Source organism: Mesoplodon densirostris, chromosome 17 (assembly GCF_025265405.1).
Source record: "Mesoplodon densirostris isolate mMesDen1 chromosome 17, mMesDen1 primary haplotype, whole genome shotgun sequence".
Classification (NCBI taxonomy): Eukaryota; Metazoa; Chordata; class Mammalia; order Artiodactyla; family Ziphiidae; genus Mesoplodon; species Mesoplodon densirostris.
Window position 1 is genome coordinate 77,706,033 of NC_082677.1, and position 22,342 is coordinate 77,728,374.

General features: G+C 61.2%; 1 protein-coding gene across 3 annotated transcripts in view; it reads right to left on the reverse strand.

Moving 5' to 3' along the window:
* Window positions 1–1,244: 1,244 nt before the first annotated feature.
* RASA3 (RAS p21 protein activator 3) overlaps window positions 1,245–22,342 on the reverse strand; it is an 89,641-nt gene continuing 68,543 nt past the window's right edge. Inside the window, exons 8-24 of one of the 3 annotated variants that reach the window (XM_060079560.1) lie at window positions 22,125–22,201; window positions 21,251–21,355; window positions 19,956–20,112; window positions 19,513–19,661; window positions 18,855–18,969; window positions 18,114–18,188; window positions 17,369–17,492; window positions 16,933–17,039; window positions 16,065–16,142; window positions 14,420–14,497; window positions 13,887–13,960; window positions 12,975–13,081; window positions 12,509–12,591; window positions 8,609–8,817; window positions 8,372–8,475; window positions 4,634–4,805; window positions 2,473–2,641 (exon numbers count right to left, since the gene is read on the reverse strand). In XM_060079560.1, coding sequence (XP_059935543.1) covers window positions 2,566–2,641; window positions 4,634–4,805; window positions 8,372–8,475; window positions 8,609–8,817; window positions 12,509–12,591; window positions 12,975–13,081; window positions 13,887–13,960; window positions 14,420–14,497; window positions 16,065–16,142; window positions 16,933–17,039; window positions 17,369–17,492; window positions 18,114–18,188; window positions 18,855–18,969; window positions 19,513–19,661; window positions 19,956–20,112; window positions 21,251–21,355; window positions 22,125–22,201 — 1,890 coding nt within the window. In that variant the 3' untranslated portion in view covers window positions 2,473–2,565. Of the gene's footprint in view, window positions 2,642–4,621; window positions 4,806–8,371; window positions 8,476–8,608; window positions 8,818–12,508; window positions 12,592–12,974; window positions 13,082–13,886; window positions 13,961–14,419; window positions 14,498–16,064; window positions 16,143–16,932; window positions 17,040–17,368; window positions 17,493–18,113; window positions 18,189–18,854; window positions 18,970–19,512; window positions 19,662–19,955; window positions 20,113–21,250; window positions 21,356–22,124; window positions 22,202–22,342 lie in introns of all 3 variants that reach the window. The other 2 variants (XM_060079559.1, XM_060079561.1) reach the window with 2 other exon arrangements.

Genomic DNA, 22,342 nt, shown 5'->3' on the forward strand with positions numbered 1-22,342 from the left:
GCACTTTCCTCCCCAAGTCCACGTGCACCTGGGAAGGAGGCTCATCACCACTGTCCTCGGTTCAGGGCTGCGGCACCCCTGAAGGCCTGACCCGGCTTCCCCAGAGCCAGATCCCACCACCCTCCCGCCACGACTCTCTCATACCAGGCGACCGACCAGCGCTGGACTTAAAAAGACAACTGAGTGGAAACCAAATGGAGAAAAGACAGGAGAAAGGAGATGAGAAGAGGCATTTTTCCCCCCGGGGCGGGGGGGGGTCCCCCATATTGTGCATCCAGCTCCTCCCCTCCGCCTTTCGAAGGGGTGCAGCCATATCTGCTCAACGGCACTGAGCTCCCTCTGTCTCCCCTCAGGCCACCAGCCTCCTGTTCCCCCTCCCTCGGGACACTGATCTGTGACTGGCCCTCGAGCACACCCCCCGCTGCTGAGTGCTCGGAGACATGAGGGACCCTGCCTTTCCCACCCTCCTTGAGCTTGACGCCATCTCTGTCCGCCCTGAGGTCCCCATGGCCCTCACAGGGCTGCACTCCACACCTTTCCATCCCAGAAGCACTGTGGTTTCCAGCACAACCCAAAGCCCCACAACTGGACCTCACCTGTCACCAGAGGGACCTCACCTGTCATCAAAGGGACCTCACCTGTCGGGGGACCACACCTGTTGTCAAGGGGATCCCATCAGGTGTCAAAGGGACCTCACCTGTCATCAGGGGGATCACACCTGTCATCAGGGGGATCACACCTGTCATCAGAGGGACCTCACCTGTCATTAGAGGGACCTCACCTATTGTCAGGGGAATCTTACCTGTTGTCAGGGGACCAAATCTGTTGTCAGGTGGATCCCACATGTCGTGAAAGGGACCTCACCTATCGTCAGGGTGATCACACCTGTCGCTAGGGGGACCTCACCTGTCACCATGGGTACCACATCTGTCGTCAGGGGGATCACACCTGTCGCTAGGGGGAACCACACCTGTTGCTAAGGGGACCTCACCTGTCATCAGGGGGATCACACTTGTTGTAAGGGAGACCTGTCCTATCATCAGGGGGACACCCTCTATCATCAGAGGGACCACATTTGTTGTCAAGGCACCTCACCTGTCATCAGAGGGACCCCACCAGTCATCAGGGGGACCTCACCTGTCATCACAGGTATGTCGTCCAGCTCCCTCCTGCCCCACTCCACCACATCCCCCCATCTCCACGTGTGCAGTATCAGTGGATGCTCATGTGAAACCAAGCCAGTCTCAGAAAGAATAAAAGGTCTGTTTTAATTGGCCAGTAAAATACATCACAAATCATTAGTATCTTATAAACAGAAACATTAAATTACAAATCCATATTAAAAACTGCAGTTTGGAGCAGCCTAATAGCTGCGTATATGGAGCTTTTTTTTTTTGCAACATTTTCCTCCACCATTTTTGTGACAACAGGCAATGTTACTATCTGCCATCTAGATCTCGAGTCTGAACAGACAGGCACGTGGCACCTGGTCCTATGGGTCTGAAAGGGCCTTTCCAAAGCCAGGCTGCAGCCGAGGCTTTCGGGGGAGTCAGCAGAAGCTCGTCAGGACCCCCAACCCCCAAAGCACAGCAGCCCTGGCAGCCCCCAGGGCCTCAGAGACAGCGAGCACTGCCCCTGGCCCGGTGTCCACTCCCGAGCCTCCCAGTACGGGCCCAGGTTTCTCCCTGCCTCCCTCCCTGTTTTCTCTCGGGGACCTTTACTTGGCTGCCATGAGACACAACCACTCCCTTTTCTGTCCTATGGAGGCACATACAGGCCTGGATGTTCTGAGTTACTTTATATCAAAGAGCTAGTTAAAAACAGTCCTTTAAAAACACTAAGAAAAACAGCTTGAAAATAATGCACATTTCTATTTTTACAACCTTCCCCAAACTCCCACCAGGGTGGCAAACGTGGATTCTACTTTTAGCCCCACTGACAGCAAACAACACAACTTTGCTTGATGTGGCGGCTGCGTGGACGCGTATCAGCAGCAGGCAGGGGGGCTCCCACCTCGGGAATGAAGGCTGGGACCCCTAGGAAATCTCTCTGCAAAAGGACCCCATGTCCCCAGAGAGCGAGGGCATCCTCAAACTGGGATCTCCGTGCGGTCCCGACCCTCTGGCCAGGACAGATACAAACGTCAAAAGCTGAAACCAGGAGGCCTCGTGCTGGTGGCCGCCCACGGCTGGCTCACAGGAAAAGAATAACGCTCACAACATCCCCGCTGAGTCGAAGCAGAACGTTAGTGCCGGAAGGCTCCACGGTGCGGGCGCCACAGCCCAGTGGAGACCAACGTGCACGCAGCACAGGGTACCCGCTCTGCAGGCCGCGGTATCGCTGGCACCTTGTTCCCGACATGCCAGCTCAGGTTGCCTGCCACTGGCGTGGTCAAGTGCACAGCCACCCAGAAGTGGCCCGGGAGCCTCAGAAGTTCACAAGCTCGACCCCTGTCGGCTTGCAAGCTGAGGAGCTGCCCTCTGGTCTGGTGTTCTCTCCTTCCTGGACATGGGCTCACCCGGCGCAGCACAGGGCACCATCCTGGGACAGGGGGTCCCGCGGGCTTCACATGGAATGGGCGGGGGTCTCAGACTGCTGCCTGATGTAGCTTTGGAAGCTCTTGTCTCCGATGGGGTGCTCCCTGCGGGGGTGTAGGGAGAGCAACGTGAGCGTGCGCCGCCCTGTGGCTGGTGCGCCTCTGAACTGCCATCGCCTGTTTTTTTATTTTTATTTTATTTTTATTGGGGTAGAACTGCTTTACAATGGTGTGTTAGTTGCTGCTGTATAACAAAGTGAATCAGCTGTATGTATACATATATCCCCATAGCCCATCCCTCTTGCGTCTCCCTCCCTCCCACCCTCCCTATCCCACCCCTCTAGGTGGTCACAAAGCACCGAGCTGATCTCCCTGTGCTATGCGGCTGCTTCCCACTAGCTATCGATGTTACATTTGGGAGTGTGTATATGTCCACGCCACTCTCTCACTTCGTCCCAGCTTACCCTTTCCCCTCCCCGTGTCCTCAAGTCCATTCTCCACGTCTGCGTCTTTATTCCTCTCCTGCCCCTAGGTTCTTTAGAACCGTTTTTTGTTTTTTTTTTTTTAGATTCCATGTATATGTGTTAGCATACAGTATTGTTTTTCTCTTTCTGACGTACTTCACTCTGTATGAAAGACTCTAGGTCCATCCATCTCACTACAAATAACTCAGTTTTGTTTCTTTTTATGGCTGAGTAATATTCCAATGTATATATGTGCCACATCTTCTTTACCCATTCATCTGTCGATGGACACCTAGGTTGCTTCCATGTCCTGGCTATCGTAAATAGAGCTGCAATGAACACTGTGGTACATGACTCTTTTTGAATTATGGTCTTCTCAGGGTATATGCCCAGTAGTGGGATTGCTGGGTCGTATGGTAGTTCTATTTTTAGTTTTTTAAGGAACCTCCATACTGTTCTCCATAGTGGCTGTATCAATTTACATTCCCACCAACAGTGCAGGAGGGTTCCCTTTTCTCCACACCCTCTCCAGCATGTATTGTTTGTAGATTTTTTGATGATGGCCATTCTGGCCAGTGTGAGGTGATATCTCACTGTAGTTTTGATTTACGTTTCTTTAATGATTAGTGATGCTGAGCATCCTTTCATGTGTATGTTGTTGTCATCACCTTTTCCTACCTTTGCTTGTGATGCGTGTTCATCGTAATAAATGTGAGAAGTATGGACTAGCAAAGGAAGAAGTTAGCCCAAAACTGCCTGCGGAAGCACAGCCCGTGACCCCGGTCTCAACGTGCAGGGCACATGTGTTCATGCGTGGGGAGACCATGGCCTCCTGCAGTGAGCACGTGGCGCTGTGCCCTGTTAGCTGACAGATGCTGGCGCAGCCGTGAGTCACGGGCTCTGCCGTGTTTAAGAAAAGGCATTTTTAGACGGTCGACGTGGGATCTGACAGAGGGTGTTAAAGGGTCTAGAATGTGATGTGAACGTCTGTGGAGCCGGCAGCAGGCATGGTCAGCGTCCCCAGAGGTGCTGGGCACCCTCGCAGCCTGGCCAGAGTCAGGGTCTCTCCCAGAGCCCCCCTTCCCTTCCCAGACCCAAGCCACGTCTTCCCCGGAAGGAAGCAGCCAGCAGGGAGGGGGCTGGGCCCACGCAGGGCTCCTGCCTCAGGTGTTGGGGCGGGCTCTGCCGCGGGTCCATGGGCTCCAAGTGCTCATAGGCTCTCGTCACCCACACGCTTCGAGCAGGAGGAGAGCGCCGCCTGGTTGCCTGCCCAGAGCTGGAGCTGCAGCCCCTGGCACAGAGCGCGGGTGGCCCGGCTGCGCCTGCCCCTCTGCGGCCGACCCCTCCCTCCCAGGACACGGTGTGTGTGGGGGGGGTGCCGGGGTCCAGAGCCAGCCCGGAGAGGCAAAAGGTGCTTCCCAGGGGCAGGGCCGCTGGCCCACGATGGAAGCCTAATTTCAGAAGCACATGGGTCGCGAGGCGGGGGCAGGAGGCGCCTCCGGGGACCCGGTGCAGAGGGCGCTGGGGGTGAAGCCAGACAGGGGGCCCGCCGCGCCCCACAGGCAGGCGGCCCGAGGCGGCCCCTCCCCGGCTCCCCATGCCTCCAAGACCCCGGACTCACTGGCTCCCGTACTTGGTCCTCTTGAACTTGTCCCTTCTGTGCTGGGCGTGCTCCAGCTCCAGGGCCCCGACCCCGGCGATGACCTGCTTCAGCGTCTTGTAGGTCTCCTGGGGGTCGTCGATGACGAACGTGGAGTACTCCTCCCGCTCTGGGCCATCGTACACAGACCTGCTCCCACAGGCCTCTGCAGCGTCGGGGGCAGGGGCCGAGGTCAGTTTGGGGCGAGCGGACAGGCTGCCCTCCGAGCACACGGGGAAGGGCCGACCGCTCACGCAAACGCACACGAAACAGGAGCCGCTAAGAGTGGGGCCAACCCTGAACCCCGGAGAAGCCTGCAGCGCCGGAACCGCAGCCCCGAGGGTTCAAGGCTGAGCACCAGGGCCCAACCCCTCTCCAGGGTGACCGGGCTCTGTGCAGCCTGGCCCAGGATCCCAGACGGTTGCTCCTGGAGCCTGAGCCAGGCTGGTTCAAGGACCGGTGGGGTCACCCAGGGTCAGTCTGGGGAGATGCGTTTGAGAAGCCCCACCCTAGAAAGGTGTGCCGGGCTCCACCCCACATTTACGAGGACGCGCCACGGCAGGGACCTGCAGGGCGCAGGGTGGACAAGAAGCCATCCTCTCAGCCGTCACCTGTCGGCCAGTCTGTGCTAGCAGCTTCTGAGGGCCTCCATCGCCCCACCTGCTCAACAGATACCTTTCTCATCCGACCACCTCACTCCTGCTGAAGACCACGCTGTGGCCTTCGGGCCCCTCACCTGCCTACAAACACCCGAGCTGAGTCCTGCGCTCCAGGGCCACAGAGAGACCAGGCGCCCGGCCCAGGTGAGCTGGCACAGGCCCCTTCAGCACGGCCTGTGACGTGCTGCTGAGTCACCGTCACAGGAAGCTCTACTGCCTTCACTTCCAACTCAACGGAAACCTCGTAATTCTTACTGAAAAATCACAAGTCTGTGCAAAGGGAACCTGGGAAGATTCAAAATTTCAAGGAAATGGGAACATGACGTGAGAAAGATAAGGGCTCCACACGCGAGGGATAAAGGCACAGAGACCGGGGCGGGAGCACCCAGGGCGAGGGTGAGCCACACCGGTGACGCCCCTGGAGCCCGGCTGCCTGCATGTCCTCCCCAAATCCCCTCTGGCTGTAACTGCTTGGCCTTGAGCAAGTCCTTCAAGCTCCCGAGCCTCAGTGAACCCTTCTGGGAAACAGGGCAGCTGAGAAGCAGAACGGGAATCACCGAAGGACCGCGATCCCATGCGGGGGGACGGGCAGTGGCGGGGTCGGGACACAGGCAGGGACGCCCGGCCGCCTCAGCTCAGGGGCTGCGTGAACCGCTTCACAGGGGTTGTTCCACGCGGCCCCTGGGCCAGCCTGGCGGGTGGGGCCCGTCGCTGCCGTTTCTCAGAGGAGGGGGCCGTGTGCCCAGTTGGTCTTGCAGCGGATGCCCTGAGGCCTGTGCATCGTGGGCAATCCCATGCTAGGGTGCTAAGGAGCGTGGCCGCGGGGGCGGGAGCCGGGACAGGCCTGGGAGGAGGTCCCAGGACCAGGCTGGGGAGCAGGTTTTAATTCTGGGCCCAACGTCAGACGCAAGGTTCGTGCCTGGACCCAAAACAGACCCGGAGCATCCACGGGGCCGGGCGGCAAGCTCACCCTCTGCTCCTCGTTAACGGGGTTCCCCAAACCAAGCCTGGGCAACGCTGGAGCGCGTGCTGGTGCCAGCTGGCGGCGGGTACACGTTTCTAAAACAGCCCTGGGAACGAGGAAGAGCACAGGGCAGACGCGGGACAGTCCAAAGGCGGACTTGCTGACCGACAAGCCGCGTCCCAAGGACTGGAGGACAGCGAGCGTGGCCCCTGCCGGCGACACTGGGGGGCAGATATCAAAGTCGGGAGGACACCCAATGGCCGGGTGACACAGGACACAGAGGCCCTGACAGTGAGCCCAATGTCCGTGCCCTGAGATGGGAAGGGCAAGACTAAAAGTGCGTCTTGGTCCCTGCTAAGGGCAGACGGTGGCCCTTAGCTGATGAGCTGCACCGAGGTGCTGGCTGAGCCGCGGTGGGAGGGTGAAAAGGCTTCATGCTGATTTAACGGTCACGCGTGCAGCACGGCTCCGTGTCTGTGAAAGTCACCCCGAGACCTTCCCAGGCCCCCTGATCATGCCTGTGGGAAGGTGTGGGTGCAGGCTGCCTTCCAGGGCACAGACGGGGTGGCCGGCCGCCATCACCAGGACCTTGGCCACGTGATCTCGGTCCAGCAGCCCAGGCCCCACGGCAGCCCTTCAGCACACGATCCCACCCAGCCCTGCACTGGCCCTGCGCCACCTGAAGCACTGGGCACTAAACTTCAGGGGGACACTGAGTGGGTGTCCCTGCCGTGAGGGAGGTGGGGGGACAGACTCAGAGGCGACTGGAACACAGCCGTCTCCAAGCACGGAAAGGCTGCTGTGCCCGGAGGAGAGGCCTTGGTATGTCGTCAGCCCACGGGCTGAGTGCTCAGGGCAGTTTGGCCGACATAAACGAGGGTCTCAAGGAGACGAGAGCCCCTGACAGCACAGTATCCGCCTCAAGAAAGCCCTGAGGTTCCAGGCAGAGGCCTGAAGACTGTGGAAAGTGACTCAGCGCTTTGGTGCCTCCCTGAACTGAGCGGTAAGGTCTCCAATCCTGCTGACCTTCCGTGAACCCTTGTTGTCAAGATCACTGCTATCCTGGGAGGGAGGCTGGGTGTTCAAGACCCCTTTCCATTTGACTGTCCATCCACCCACCCATCCACCCATCCATCCACGCATCCAGCAAACAGGTACTGAGTCCCTCCTGTGTGCCAGGCACCGGGATGAATGACACCAGCCTCTCCTCTCAAGGTCATGTGTGGCGCTGGTGAACAGATCTGAGAGGGTATCATCGTAATGACAGAGATCAGCACAGGCTGTCCGCGCGGGGGCAGGGTAAGCTCAGGAGGGACCCCCACAGGACACACGGTGTTAGCCAGACGAGGGGCGCATCAGGGGCAAAGGCACAGGGGTCTGCCGTGTGGTGCTGGGGCAGAGAGGGAGGTGGGGGGTCTGGAGAACATGGGCGGGCAGCTGCATGCTCACCAAGGCATGGCTAAAGTGCCCTCCAGGCTGTGGCCCACAACTGACCAGGAGACGAAAAGGAAAAGAGTCCAACAGGCTTGTTTCCAGGCACCTTCTGAGGGGGCTACAGGGCCCAGCACAGAATCTCTAACAGCAGCTCTGAGAGGCGCCAGCCCCAGTGCAGGGTCAAGCAGCTCACCGCCCCCCAGCTCGTCTTGCATCTGCCTCTCCTGCTACAGCCCAAGCGCCCCCCTGGTCTCCTGACTTGCCCCACCTGCACTGCTTCATTCTGCAGGGCATGGAGAGCAACGAAATGCAGGAAAACAAAGTTGCACAGATACGCCTGGAGCTGCTGGGCAGGCACAGACACACGCGCACTCACACACGGGTCCACACACACACACGTGCACACGTCCCTCCGGAAAACACAGAAGAATGAAACTCCTTGCTTGGAGGCGTGGGAGGTTATTAAGACATAGGATCTTCTCAAGAATCTGGCAGCTCAGAGGTTGCAAGCTAACTGCCATCTTAAAATGACCCATGGAACCTGTTATCAAAGTAGCTGCCCCCCAGATAGCCACTCAACCCGCAGAAACGTTTTCCCCATCAGCGCTATAAATGACGACACCGCGCGCAGCCCTTGGCGGCCCCCAGGGCTCACCCCCGTCCGCCCCGCCTCACCTTGCATCTTCTCGAGTTTGCTCATGTACGAGCTGAAGAGAGAGTAGATGCGCTCAGTCTCTCGGTCCCCGTCGATGTCCAGCTGGATGTTTGCTGGGAGGCCGCTGCCCAGACACCGCGAGAGGCGGAGGGGGGGAGGAGTCAGTTGTGGCGCTGGTTATCTAAAGGTCACTAAAGACGGGGGACCCAGCCCCGCACTTATCCCCGCCCGGGGCTGGGGTGCCAGTCACAGCCTACCTGGTGCAGGGGGAGCAGCCGGCGGCCGTGTCTGAGGAGGCCCTGCAGCACAGCCAGTGGCCGTTCAGGTAGGCGGACGGGTGGTAGACAGCCAGGCGCTTCTGGTTGCACTGGCTCACCTTGGTGAGGATGTCGATCCAGGCCTTGGCCTCCACGCAGTTGTTGGCCTGGATGTACAATGCCCGCTCGGGCTGGATGACCTGGAACATCTGAGGGGCAAGAGCGGGCTCAGGGGGCCCCATGGCAGGGCCTCCTGCCTGAACTGCGAGGGCCACTCTTGTCCACGCCAACCAGCCTGGGGCCAAGTGGGAGCAAAGCGGGGACACAGGAGGCTGCGTGGCTCGGCTGGGTCAGCCCTGGTCACCCGGGCCAGGGCACTGCCTTTCGGGGGTCTTGGGGTCCCCCTGGAAAAGCAAAGGCACTGTACCATCTGCCTCCCCCAGGACACCTGAAGTGGGACGTGGCTGTCACACAGACGCGTTGGCTCCTCTGGGCCTCCTCCTTCTTTGGGCGGGATGGGCTTTGTACAAGACGCCATAGCACACCCTGCCCACTCTCCCGTCCGCATCCCCAGACTTGCCTCGGGGCCTTTGCATGTGCTGTTGTCCATCTGAAATGTACCCCCCCCCAGCCTGACCACTCCAGGGACCCCTCCTCCTCCTTCCAGGCAGATGTTACTTCCCCCGTGAGGCTTCTCGGAGCCTCCACTGCCTTTCCTGTTTATTATTCACTCAACAAACATTCCTGAGTACCAGGCACTGTCCTAGGTTCTGGGGACACAGTGGCCCAGACATAGTTTCTGCTCTCGTGAGCTCCCAGCCAGCAAGAAAGACAAGAGTGAACACAAAGCACAGGGGCTGTGTGAGGGAGGAGGCCAAAGGGAGGGTCAGGAGAGAGCCCTCGAGATAAACGATCCTCCAGTTGTGATCAGACGGGCGACCCAGAGTTAATTAAGCTCAGTGGGGAAAGCAGGGAGGTAAAGCAGGCAGCAGGGGACAGTAGGTGCAAAGGCCCTGGGGGTCAGGTGCTCCCAGCAGACGCAGGCCCGCAGCCCTGAGCCCTGGGAGGCTGTCAGGCTGGACTTGTCAGAGGGCATGTGGGAGGCCAGGAGTCGGGACGTCCAAGTCCACGGTGGCCTTTTGCAAGGTGGGGCGGTGTGCCCGGGAGGAGGAACAGCATTCGAAGGATTCTGGGAGGGGTCTGGGTCCAAGTTCCTGAGTGAATAGCCAAGGCTCCCCCAAGCCCCGCCCTACCCACACATGCACCGTCGCACAGGCCTCAGACTGCACGATTTGTACGTGGCTGTGATCCCCGACGGAGGGGAGGCCCTGGAGGGAGCACGCTGCTCTGATCGTCCTCACAGGCTGGCCCCTCCCCCAGGGCCCGGCACAGCACAGGCCTTCGAAGACGTCTCACAAATGGAAGAGGACATTGGCCTGGCAGTTAGTGCGTGGAAGCCGCCTCTGGGGACGGCAGCGCGAAAACACAGGCCGATGAGAAAAGGATCCTGAAATGAGGGAAGCACTGTAACCCTGACGGGACGGAGCAGCTCATGGCGGCTTCTAGGGTATTTTCCACACTCTGTCCCTCTGTGGTCGTCGGGAACGCCACCGGCTGAGAGCACAGCGTCCCCAGCCCCATCTGGGGAAGGGGTGGGGGGTGCTGTGCAGACACATGCGTCAGGACGCGGCCCACCAAGGGGGCAGGACAAGGGTGCTAACCTCCCTCAGGTCCGGAAACCCACCCACACCTGCCACGGGGCCATCTGCCGGCCCAAAACGTGGCCTCAAATTGTCCTGGGGCGGGACCAGGAGCCAAGGTCGGGAGCCAGCGCAGGTTGGGAGCCAGCGCGGGGCGAGCGCAGCTGCCGTCTCCAACCGTCCGTCCAGCAAGCGTCCTAACCCTCTGAGGCCGTGGGGCCGGCATCAGACCCATGGCTCCGCCCACGGACCCTGGGTGTGGAGCCCATGCCGCCAGTCACCCTTGGCCCCAGTCACAGGTTGTGTCTCTTTAAAGCTGGAAGACTCGGGAATAATCTGGAGGATTTGAAGTTTTAACTCTTAGTTATTACGTACAGCCCCACCTTCCTTCAGAAAAGACTGCACGCGACTTATACAAAATATATCTAACGAAACTGAAAAATATAAAAAATATTTAGAAAATTAGGAACAGAGAAAGAGAAATGGGAACAGACTTGGGAGAAACAGGACCTAAGCCTGCAGATTTTCTAATGAAAACAGACAACCCAGAAAAGCCCTCAGATCGGCTCCGGGCTGGCGGCCTGGGGAGGTGGGACGCAAGGCCATCGCCCCCCAGTGGCCACGCGAGGCTGCAGGGGACTTCCCCAAGAGACCACCCCTTGGAGAGCAGAGTCGTCCTGCCACCCGGTGGGAACCCCGTGCTCCCCCTCGCAGGGGACAGGAGGGGACACGGCGGTGACGGCGGGGGGTGGGCAGCAGTGTTTGGAGGTGCTCGGCGACGAGAACTCAGGCACCGTCCCCCCAGCCCCCCTCCACCATGGTGCCCACAGTGTCGGGAAGTGAACGCAAAGCAGGGGTTCCCCAAGCTGTCTGCAAGCATCTGGACGGTCAGCAGAGGTGGACCTGATGGGAGGGTCCCCCAGAGCCTCCGCCCAAAGTCTGACTTTGAAATGACCAAGCCGATTGGCAGCTGCTCATTCCTGCCGGTCAGGCCACGCGTGGGCTCCTGCAGACGCGGACACCTCTGTGGGGCCCGACTGCGTGGACGGCGTGTGCCTGGAGGGGGGAGCTACAGGGGCAGCAAAAACCATGCCATTCCCACAGCCAGATCCGGGCCACGTGAGCACCCACGTGGTCTCACCAACGAGGGGCTCCTCCCTGAATGAAACGGGGCCCTGCGGGGCCTCACAGACCAAAAAACACCAGGGAGAGAGAAAGGCTCTCGGCAGGAGGAAGCGACAAGATGCAGCGAAGGGACAAGAGAGGCAAAAAGCGTGTGGCCGAGAAAGACGGGGCAGAGCTGATGCATCCAGTGGGGCCACATGTCCCCGACCGGCCCCCGGCCATGGGCCCCCGGCCGACCCCGGGCCACATGTCCCTGACTCACCCTGGGTCACATGTCCCCGACAGACCCCAGGCCACATGTCCCTGACTCACCCTGGGCCACATGTCCCCGACAGACCCCAGGCCACATGTCCCTGACTCACCCTGGGCCACGGGTCCCTGATACAAGTCACCAGCGCTTGTGCCACATCCGAGGGAGTCCCTACAAAATGCATCACATGAAGCTGCCACACTGACCCCCTGACACACCCAAACCAAGGGCCGTCTCCAAACACTGGCCTTTCCGCTTCAAAAATGCCGAGGCCACAAAGCACAGAGAAAGGCTGAGGAATGTCCCAGATTAAGGAGACAGCAGAGAACCAAGTACCAGGTGTTGGCCTGGGACAAACAACGGCTTAGAGAATGTCACTGGACAGCTGGATGGTGGCTCAGTAGTAACGCTGCGTGCGGGTTGGGTGTCCTGATTCTGGCAGCTGCACAGAGTTATATAAAGGATGTCCTTGTTTTTAAGAAATACACTGAAGATACACATGGTTCAGAAGACATATGCACATCTACACGGAGAGAGATGGGAGGAGGCCGGGGACTCAACTCAGCAAACAGGACAAGTGCAAACGACCAACCACTCGCGGTGAGGGGCTGCAGCCCTTGCTCCATATTTGGGGCTTGTAGATGCAAGACTCAATCTAAATCAAAAGTCTTAGAGAAGCCCCGCGGGTCCTGCCGACCCAGCAGGCAGGGTCGGGCTCTCTGCCCCGTGGCAGCACCTGTGGCTGCCGGCTCACAAGGGTCTGGGAGCAGGTGCAGGACGCGGGGCGGCAGCGAGGTCGAGTGGGGACGGGGTGGTAGGACTCACGTTCTTCATCTTGAAGGACTCCTCTTCCAGCGGCTCCACGGCCAGGATGTTCTCAATGGGGATGCTGTAGAGAGGCGGGTCCCCTGTGGCAGAGTGTGCCTGTGAGCCGCCAGGAGGGGCCGGTCTCCCCTCGAAGGCAGGGGACGCCGGCCTCACGCGCTCACCCCCAACAGGACCCGGGTCCTGAGAAGCCAACCCGTTTCTATGGGAACATACTGTGATCTAGATCATAGCCACCCACACAGGACAAGAGCGTCCACCCCGAGACCCTGCTCCCCACACCCACCCCGGAGGTGCCGACGCTGCTCCCCACGATGCCCAGGCCACCCTCTCGGTGCCCCCTTCCCGGGTAAGGACCCGCCCGCCCCAGAAAAGCGACCGGTGCCGCCACAGGGGCCGAGACAAGGCTCTGGTCTCTCGGGATGCAATACGTGAGAACGAATAAAAAGCGAACTATTCTTGTTACCTTTGCTTTTCTGGTAGGTAAATTCATGGTTTGTCAGGCGAAACCATCTTTTCTTAAAATTCTTCATCCCAAAGCGTTTTCGCCCCTGTGCCCTCTTAATCATGAACCTGTCGTGAACGGCACAGGCTGGTGGGTGAGCAGCTTAGGGCTGGGCGCATGGCCCCCCTGCCCGCCAGCTCCGGCAGCCCAAGTCACAAAATCAAAGCCTGCAGAATCACAACAGGTCGCCACTGCCGTACCTGGGATACTCGAAGCAGACTGTGGGATTTCAGCATCTTATAATTTTATTTCCAAGTGACAGGATTTAAAAATCAAAAGGCAAAGGTCTCTACTTTTGAAAAGTTTGGCTCCTGTGCTGGTGTCAACTTCAAGTTACGAGTTGGTGATGACCGTGGGTCTATCTAAGCTTCAACAAAGGGCACCCCCCCTCACCTCCCACCCTGAAAACACGGACAAGAGATGCTCCCAAAGAAAGTGCCGGCGGCAGGCTCCCAGCCCCACAGGTGTGCTCTGCAAGCAAAGACAGGAGGTGAGAGGTAGCTGCTCTCTGCCACGTCCTGTATTCTGAGGCCCTGACGAGGGACACTTCTGAGCGAGGGGTTGACGGAGGGCAGGGGGGCCTTGGACTCGGGTGAGGGAGCCACCCGGGCAGAAGCCTCTGACTATCTGGGGGCCGTTCAGTCTCCTCCGCCTTCAAACTCTGCTCCCACATGGGCATCCCTCCACTCGCAGCCTCAGCAGAAAACAGGCACAGGAGTGAAAACTCGCCATGGCGCAGCCCTGGGGCATCTCTCCCAGACGGACCAAGGCCCCAGACGGGTCTGGACGCCCTCCGGCCCCGCGGGCAGGGATGCCCGCTTGGCGCCGAGCCAGCCTGGGAGCCCCACCCTGCCTCTCTCCCGCCAGCCCTACCCTTCCTTAAGCAGGATGGGCTGCTGCACACTCTTGGGGTCTCTTCTCCCGGAGGACGAGATCAAATCTAAGAACTGAAGTGGGAAAGAAACCGGATGGTTAAAAGGCGAACCTTCGTAGGAACAGCGCCTGGGTGCCCTGCATCTCCTTCTGGAACCAGAGGAGAGAGGAGACTCTGAGAAGCAAGCTGTCGGGCGGGGGTCCCTCTGAGAGGACCCTGGGATCTTGTCTCTGCTGAGACTGAGACACTTCGAGCCCTAGCTGAACCCCCGGCCCCTCCCGGGAAGGGCTGGCCGCACCCACGGCTGTTACTGCTCCGGAGAAGCTGCCAGGCCTCAGGTAACACCTGGAGGTCCACCTGCTCCCCTCGTGGAGCTGGAAGCCATCCTGGCTCCCCTCCCTGGCCGCCCCCCGGGTTTTGCCCCCACGGGGCACCCCCGCTCAGTTCAACCACCCACGACCGTCTGGATCCCTCCCACCGAGTCAGCCGCCTCTGCTTCCGTGAGTCTGCGTTAATCGCTGCCGATACTTACATTTTTCACTGCATCAGCGTACTTCTGCTCGTTGAAAAATTCATAGAATGCAGCCATGTAGGATTCCTTAAAACTGGCCTAAAATGAAACAGGTCACTTAATGAACGCCTAAGGTCTCCTGGCCCGAACCCGAAAGATCTAGAGTGCGGCCACGGGTGCTGAACAGCAAAACACACAGGGGTGGATGCTGTCCGGGGTGCCGAGTACCCCGACCCCAGCCGCAGGGAGGGGCTTGCCAAACTCTGCAGGGTGGATTCCACTCAAACCGTGTTCAAAAAGCAAACCACACGGGGTCCTTGGTGAGATCTTTGTCGTGCATGACTCAACACCTTTCGCGGGCGCGTGGCTCCCAGACGCGGTTGCTGGGACGGGAGGGGTCCTCACCTCCAGGAGCTGGGGCAACAGCAAGAGGGACCCGGGGGGACCTGTGTCCGCATGAGGGCACTTTGCTACCCTGGGTGTGAAAACGAGCGAGTCTGTGCAGACCTCAGCCCAGCAGGTGCCTGTTTATCTGGGCTTCCAGCCGACAAACGCTGGGGTCGACGGATGCAGGAGAGCATGGGGCGCATGGCTTCGTGTCCCTCGGATTCAGAGAAAGCCAAGCGTTTGCCCTGCAGGGGGCTGCTTGTCTGCAGTGCTGAGAGCCTGGGTCACTCCGCTCCACAAAGAACAGAATGGGGAGGGCTGGGGTGATCCTGTAGGTCATGGCTCAACCCTTTCCAGACAGAGCCTGACAGGCCCGTCCCTGAGGAACAGGCCACGTCACTGCCTGTGTGCGGGGTACCCGGAGCCCACACCGCTGCTGCTGTCATGGGGTGGACGCTCGGGGCCCTGGCACATCATCAGTCTCCAGGAAGCCCCCATGAAGGGGAGACGCAGATTTGTCACCAAAAGGGGTAAAACGAGCTCAGACCCAGGGAAAGAGGGGGCTATCGCTGGCTCCATGTAGACGAGCCCTCGGTCACCAGGCAGCACCCCGACTTCCTTAAGGTGCTCAGGCCGAGGACGCCCGGCTGTGTGGCAGGGCTAGGCAGTCCTTACAGCCAAGGGGACATGGTTTGCAGATCCATACATGGCAGCGGGAGTGTTAGCTGCCCATGGGGGACGCACAGGGGATGGTCACTGACCTCAGGGGACATCACCGCCCACAGGGGACGTCTCCACCCACAGGGGACGGTCACTGCCCACAGGGACAGTCACTCACCACAGGGGACATCTCCACCCACAGAGGACATTCACTGCCCACTGGGACGGTCATCACCCACAGGGGACGGTCATCACCCACAGGGGAAATCTCTGCCCACGGGACAGTCACTGCCCACAGGGGATGGTCATCACCCACAGGGGACATCTCTGCCCACAGGGGACGGTCATCACCCACAGGGGAAATCTCTGCCCACAGGACGGTCACTGCCCACAGGGGATGGTCATCACCCACAGGGGACATCTCTGCCCACAGGGGATGGTCACCACCCACAGGGGACGGTCACCGCCCACAGGGGACACCTCCACCCAGTGCGGCCGGGCTGTCCCCCCACAGGGCGCCCTCACGGCCCCTCGCGGGGAGACTCTGGGCAGCGCCTGCTCCTGTCCTACTACTCCTTCCTCCTTCGTGTTGAAAAGAGAACTCAAGTCAGCGACTCACAGACTTGGACTTGGACAGGCTGCCGAGAGTCTGAATGGTCTTCGAGACAAGCGTCAGCGTCCTCGACGTCTGCGGGTCCTGCCAGAGACAGGAAGGGGACGGTCTCACAGATGAGTCGTGAATGAGCCCAGAACTGCCGCCGACAAAACGAACGACACCCCTAAAAGCTGCCCAGAGCGAGCGCCGTCCGTGAGTGAGCAGATGAACTCGCCAACGCTGGATTCGGAGGTCCCTGTGGACCCTCCAACCCTGAAATGCAGGCTGAAATGCAGGCTCTCAGGCCACCCCTGACCCCAGACCCCACGTTTCCAGCAAAGGATCGGATCCCCTCAGCGACCCTGGGGCTGAGTCTCCCGGGGACCCAGCTTGGGGGCCTCTCACCCTCCACACGGTTCGCAGGCTTAATTTAAAACCAGCAAAACCAGGAACGGGCCCATCACCCTGGGCTTTCCACCTAGCACTGTGGCCCCCTGGCACGCTCTCTGCAAGGGCTCGGGCCTCGGGCCTTGCTCACGGTGGGAGCTCAAAAACCATCTGCTGACCACGTGGCCTGAATGATGACTGAGTATCCACGCTCCATCTTCCTGTGTGTGGGCAGGGGGTAACGTCAAAACAAAAGCCCCCAGAGGAAGCCCTGGTCACACCATCCAGCGGTTTTAACAACACAACTTTGATTAAAACGTCTTGAAACCTTCCTGAGACAAAGACGTAAGGGCATGTGGCACGTTCACGACCCAGTCACCACCAGGGGCTACCTCTGCACCTCCCCGGCTCGGCTCGCGGGAACTGCCCAGGCCACCTGCTGGTCCAGGGGGCCGGATGATCAGGAGGTCTGGTTGACTAGCTTACAGGACAGGTGCTCACTTACTGTGTGGTGGGGCGTGAGCTGGAAGAGGTTGGGGGACAGGATGGCTGGAGCGAAGAACCTCAGGAAGATGAAGCTGCTCACGGCCGTGTACCTCACGTCCAGGTCATCTGTGGCCAGGACACAGAGACAGCCGACTCACCGGGGCTTCTGGAGCCGCAGGGAATAACCGGGGGCCAGGAAGAAACTGGGAACCACTGGGACAAAGCTCGGCTGTGGCCTCCGGGTGGGGCTGGGGCCCAACTCACACAGGGGCGAGTGCAGACAGGAGCGGGGGGCTCTGCCCGCCGTGCAGCCCCCACCCTCGTGCCTGACCCTGCCCACTGGCTACGGGGTCAGAACCCTCGTTATAGGGCCCTGAACGTCCATTCTCTGCCTGGAGGCCTCGTCCAGAGAGGGGTGTGGGCGTCCCCATGGTGTGAGCGCCACAAGCACTCACCTTGGAAGCGCTTGGCGGCCGCTTCTCGCAGGGAGAAGAAGATGTCACACATGACGGTGGGGCAGCTCACCCCCGACTTGGTGATGACGCTGAAGACGCGGTCCACGTACTGCCGCAGGTTCTCCTGCAAAGGTGGGGCTCAGGGCCGTCTGCTCCGGACTCCCCTGGGCTGCCGTGCCCCACGGCCGCCAGGAGGGGCGAGGGCGGGGCTGGGGCCCCAGAGCAGCAAAGACAGACTTCCTGTCGCGGGTCAGGAGCCACGCGCTGCAATCACAGTGACCCATGCAACCAACCAGGGATGCGGGTGGAGGGAGCACGCTGTGTCCCCCACATCGACCGACAGCCTAGAGGCAGCGCCCGCAGCGATGTGACCTCCCGAATGCCAGGACCGGTCTCTGCTCTTTAGAGGCAAAGACTTGGCATGATTCACGTGAAGAAACCACACGGAAAGATGAAAACAGGGACTTGGCTGTTTTAAAAATTGGGGCGGAGCTCCAGGAGCAGCCAGAGGTGGCCCAGGTTGGGGACCCGTGTTTGCTGAGCTGAGGGAGACGCCCCCAACCCATGGGAGCCTCCCGGTTATGGGTGGGGGGAGGCGCAGGCCAGGCACAGAGCAGGGGAGGTGGTGGCTGGCGCGGGGGCGGGGGGGTGGTCCCCTGAGGCCGCTGCAGCTCAGGCGCCTGCCACCGCCCACCATCCCGGGGGTCGCAGCGTCCAAGGCGCTGGAGGGCGAGCCGGGCCTCACCGTGTTGCTCTCCAGGCTCTCACCGTCCTTCAGCCTCACGGGGTCGATCTCACAGGACTTGTGACTCTGGCAAATCTGCGGAGAGCGTTGAGGACACGCAGCGCGTGAGCCGAGCCCGGAGCCCAGGTGGGCGGGGTCACGGCGGGCGAGGCGGGCCTGGTCCAGGAGGGGCGGTCCTTCTCGAGACGGCGGCGCGGCGGCTGACACGGGATGAGGCTTCACCAGTTTATGAACGTTTTACCTCAAAGTGCTCTCAGGGTCTGGCTCACAGATCAAACCAGAATCTATTCTCAATTCCCTCAAAGCACCGCAGGGACCGCAAAGGACCCGTTTTTTTGGTGAAACTGTTCTGGGGGCAACACCCCCTGCCAGGAAGGGGTCAGTAAGAGATGGAGGGTCGCTCCTCCCAGGGTGTCTGACCCGGGGCAGGGGTTTGGGGTGGGGGGGAACAGCAGCAGGGCTGTCTCTCTGGCCTCGCGGATTTGGGGAAGGAGGCGTCCTCGGAAGAACCAGTTTTTCTCCTGTGTGTCTCTCTGTCTTAGTGGAATGATGGACTTGCTTAAGTATTTTTCTAATTTGAGAAAAGGAAGATTCTGGGATGCTGAGAAGGTGTCCTTGGGAAGCTGGGGAGAAGCTGACGTGGAAGCCACCGTTCTGGGCGTAGGCAGGGCCCGGGGCTGCGGGCTCTGTGTCACCTGTCCTTCCCTCGGGACTCTGGCCCGCCAGCAGCGCCCCCCTCACCTCCTCTATGGTGGGCTTCAGGGTGACGTGCAGGTAGTGCATCCCCGCCAGCTTCATCGTCTCGTCAATGCACTTGGACGTTAGCGAGTTTCCTCGGAAGATGGTATTGGGATCCCTGGAAAACAGTGTCGGATAGGGAGGCATCCAGGGGGCGGGGAGGCCACCTGACCGATGCCTCGCAGTGGGGGCCTGAGCCCTGGGCCTGCCTGCCGTGTAACAAACCCTCCGCGGCCACCGCCGGGTCCGTGGGGCGCGGCAGCCGTGCGCCCCCCACCCTGCGCTTCGAGGGCCTCCTGTGCTCCTCAGGGCCTGGGGTCAGCACGGGAGGCGGAGCCCAACCTCACGACACCTCCGGCGGGGCGCGCTCTGGATCCTTCTGAGCCAACAGTCCCAGGGGGCCACTCCCAGCAGAACCCACCTCCCCGGAAGGCCCGCGGCCCAGCCTCAGGAATGGAGCCGCCCCCGAGGCACCCGGTGCCCCGCTCACCGCTCCGTGCCACGTGCCTCCCAGTTCCCAGGAGAAAAGGCGCATTTAAAAGAGCAAGTGTGTCTCTGAAGGAACCCTGGCCCGTGTGGCTTCCTCTGGCCGCCCGGACCCCCGTCCAGCCCCTCACCAGGCCGGACCCCCGGAGGGTCTCAGGGCGCGCTCGGCACTCACTGGGTCCTCCGGACCTCGGCGCTGGCGATGGCACTGATGAAGGGCACCACCCGGCCGTAGTGCAGGAAGAGCCGCACCAGCGGGACGGCCGCCTCCTGCTTCTCCCTGCAGACCTCGCCCAGGATGTGGGCCGCGGACGCCGAGACGGGCTGGGGGGACAGGGCGTGAAGGAGGTGAGCCCCGGGCCCAGCCCCCTGCTGTGCGTGCGCCCGGCGGGTCTGCGCCTCCCCCCACAACCACACACAGCACCGGGGCCGGCGAGCAGAGGGCCACGACCCTGGGGTCACAGTCAGACAGAGCGCCAGGCGTGGGCCACGCCGGGTCCTGTGGCTCTCGCTGCGGGGGGCGTGAGGGCTCCCATCCCCAGCAGAGGGAGACCCAGATGGTCCCGAATACACGGCAGGCCCAAGGTGGGGGCTACGGTGTGCGAGCCACGCAGGTACCTCCACGTCCGCCGACCGCAGAAGCAGGTCCCGCAGGGGGCTGTAGTAGTCGGAGGAGAAGACGTGGTCTTCCGTGTAAACCACGTTCAAACGCAGGGACCCCAGGTCTTCCGGCTTCAGGCTCTTGCTGCCGTTGTCCCGGGGCTGAAGGAAGTACCTGGTGCAGGACACATGGACAGACAAGGCCGTCTGACGCAGCAGCTCCCCCAGGGACCCCGCCTGGGTGGTCCTCCCGTCACAGGCTGTGTCGGGGTCTGAGGCAAGGGGACTCGGGAGATGCTGCAGGACACTGCGCTTAGGTCCCTCTGCCTCAGTGGCCCCCACCTGACACCCCCGCAGAGTCCGGGCACCTGTGGGGTCCCCCACCTGATATCCCCGCAGGGTCCCTGCACCTGGGGGGTCCCCCACCTGATACCTCCCGCAGGGTCCGGGCACCTGGGGCGTCCCCCATCTGACACCCCCGCAGCATCCGCATGGGCATCCCCCACACTGTGTACTTGGTGCTGATCAAACAGAGCCACAGACTCAGACGCTGGGGTGGGGAAGCGGGAGGGCGGGAGGAACAGGTAGGACGGGGAAGGGGTCACGAGCAGTTTAGGAAACTGCAGTAAAACAATTTACCCCTGAAGACTGACACCCGACAGCGGCCAGCCCTGAGCAGAGCCCGGGTGGAATCATCCTCATAAGTGCACGCTGCGGGGTGGGCTTGTGCTGCAGGGCGGGTGGCCCCGGGCACACGGGCACCCAGTGGTCCTCCTGACAGACACTCTACCTCTCCCGGCCCAGCCGGCAGCCTTGCAGGCACCCGGCTGCTCTGAGCGCACGTGCCGGGCGGCGCGCCCTGGGCTGAGGCACTGGCCACCGGGGGCCGCCCGTCACAGCCCCGTTACGAGGCCGGGCTGCTGGCCGAGCAGGGTCGCCTGGGGCACTGAATCAGGAATTCCAGTTTCCCCAGGGCACAACCCAAATTTTACCCACCCAGGTCTGCAGGCATGCAGGGCTCTGGTGTGTGGCGTGGGGTGCGTGCACCTGCCCCCGCCCAAGCGTCTGTTGCGGGGACGTGGGGAGTGAAGCCAGTCTGGGGCCGGAGCGGCCGAGACTGGCATCTGCTCCCTGTCACGTGATGTGACCTGGAAGCCCTGGTGAAAGGGAACCAGGTGCCCTGGAGACGAGAGAGGGAGATGGGGCGCAGGACGGTGGTCTCCGGGACACGCGAGGGTTTTGAGTGTGGTGGGGCACGGCTGGCACGGCCTCCTTCCGTGCGGAGGCCGCTGCGGGGCCCCGGGTGCCCTCACCAGGCCTCGTGGGGGCTGGACTGCCGCAGCACCTTCAGCGGGACCCTCAGTTCCCCCAGAAACTCGTCCCCAAACTTCAGGTTGCTGGCGTTCCAGAGGTCCACCCTGGAAAACAGCAGTTGTGCGGGACCTTTTACCGGGCGGCGAGGCGGGGCGGGGTCCCTGCGCCCCCGAGCTCTCCCCAGAGAACCCGGGGCAGGACGGGACGGGGCCTGAGGGCCACACTGAGCACGGCTGGAGCGTGAGGTTGGGCAGTTCAGGCCCTTGGAGGGACAAGCCCGGCTGCCAGGAGCCTCACCCCCATGGCCTGTCACTGCTCGAGGCCGGGCTCGCGGGAGGGACCCGATTCTGGCCCCTCTGAGCTTCCGAACCTCAGGCGCCTCGGGAAACCCTGACCCACAGGAAAGCAGGTTTTAAGTGATGTCAAATCTGGAGAATCCCCACGGTTCTCGTGAGCGGGGCCCATTGGACCTAATGCGGTCACCCCAGCCCCAGGCTTATGATCTGCCCCCTGACACGGGGGAGGTGCTGCGGCCGGCGTGGCAGGAGGGCTGGCGCATCCCCCAGCGGACGCTGCGACCTGGCACAGCGGGGGCCCCGCAGCAGCGGGACCACGGCCAGGCCGGGCCTTGCACACGCAGAGGGGCTCGAAGCCTTCGCCCTTCAGCCCGGCGGAAGATACTGCAAAGCGAACACACACCACCTTTGCCCTTTCGCCATCACCCAACAGCCTCACGTTAAAATAATCCAGAAAACTGAAGTTCCTTTCTATCCATTCCCCAATGTTTAAAGACAAAGCAAAAAGCAAGCAGGAGAGAGGAAATCAGGCCGCCCCGCCGAGCCAGCAACTCGACCCCGAGCGCCTCCCGCTCACCGGATTTCCAGCTTGTCCACGTCCTCGTCCTCGAAGTCGAAGTGGGACTTGCGGTTGTAGCTGCAGGGCCTGGTCACCTGGGGGACGGAGGGAGACCGTCAGGCCTCTGCTGCCCCTAGCTGCCCACTCTCCCTGCACTGGGAGCAAGGCCCCCTTGTGCTCATCTGTGCTGTGGCCCTTGTGGGGGAAGAACGGCCACCTGCGCGTCCCCGGGGCCA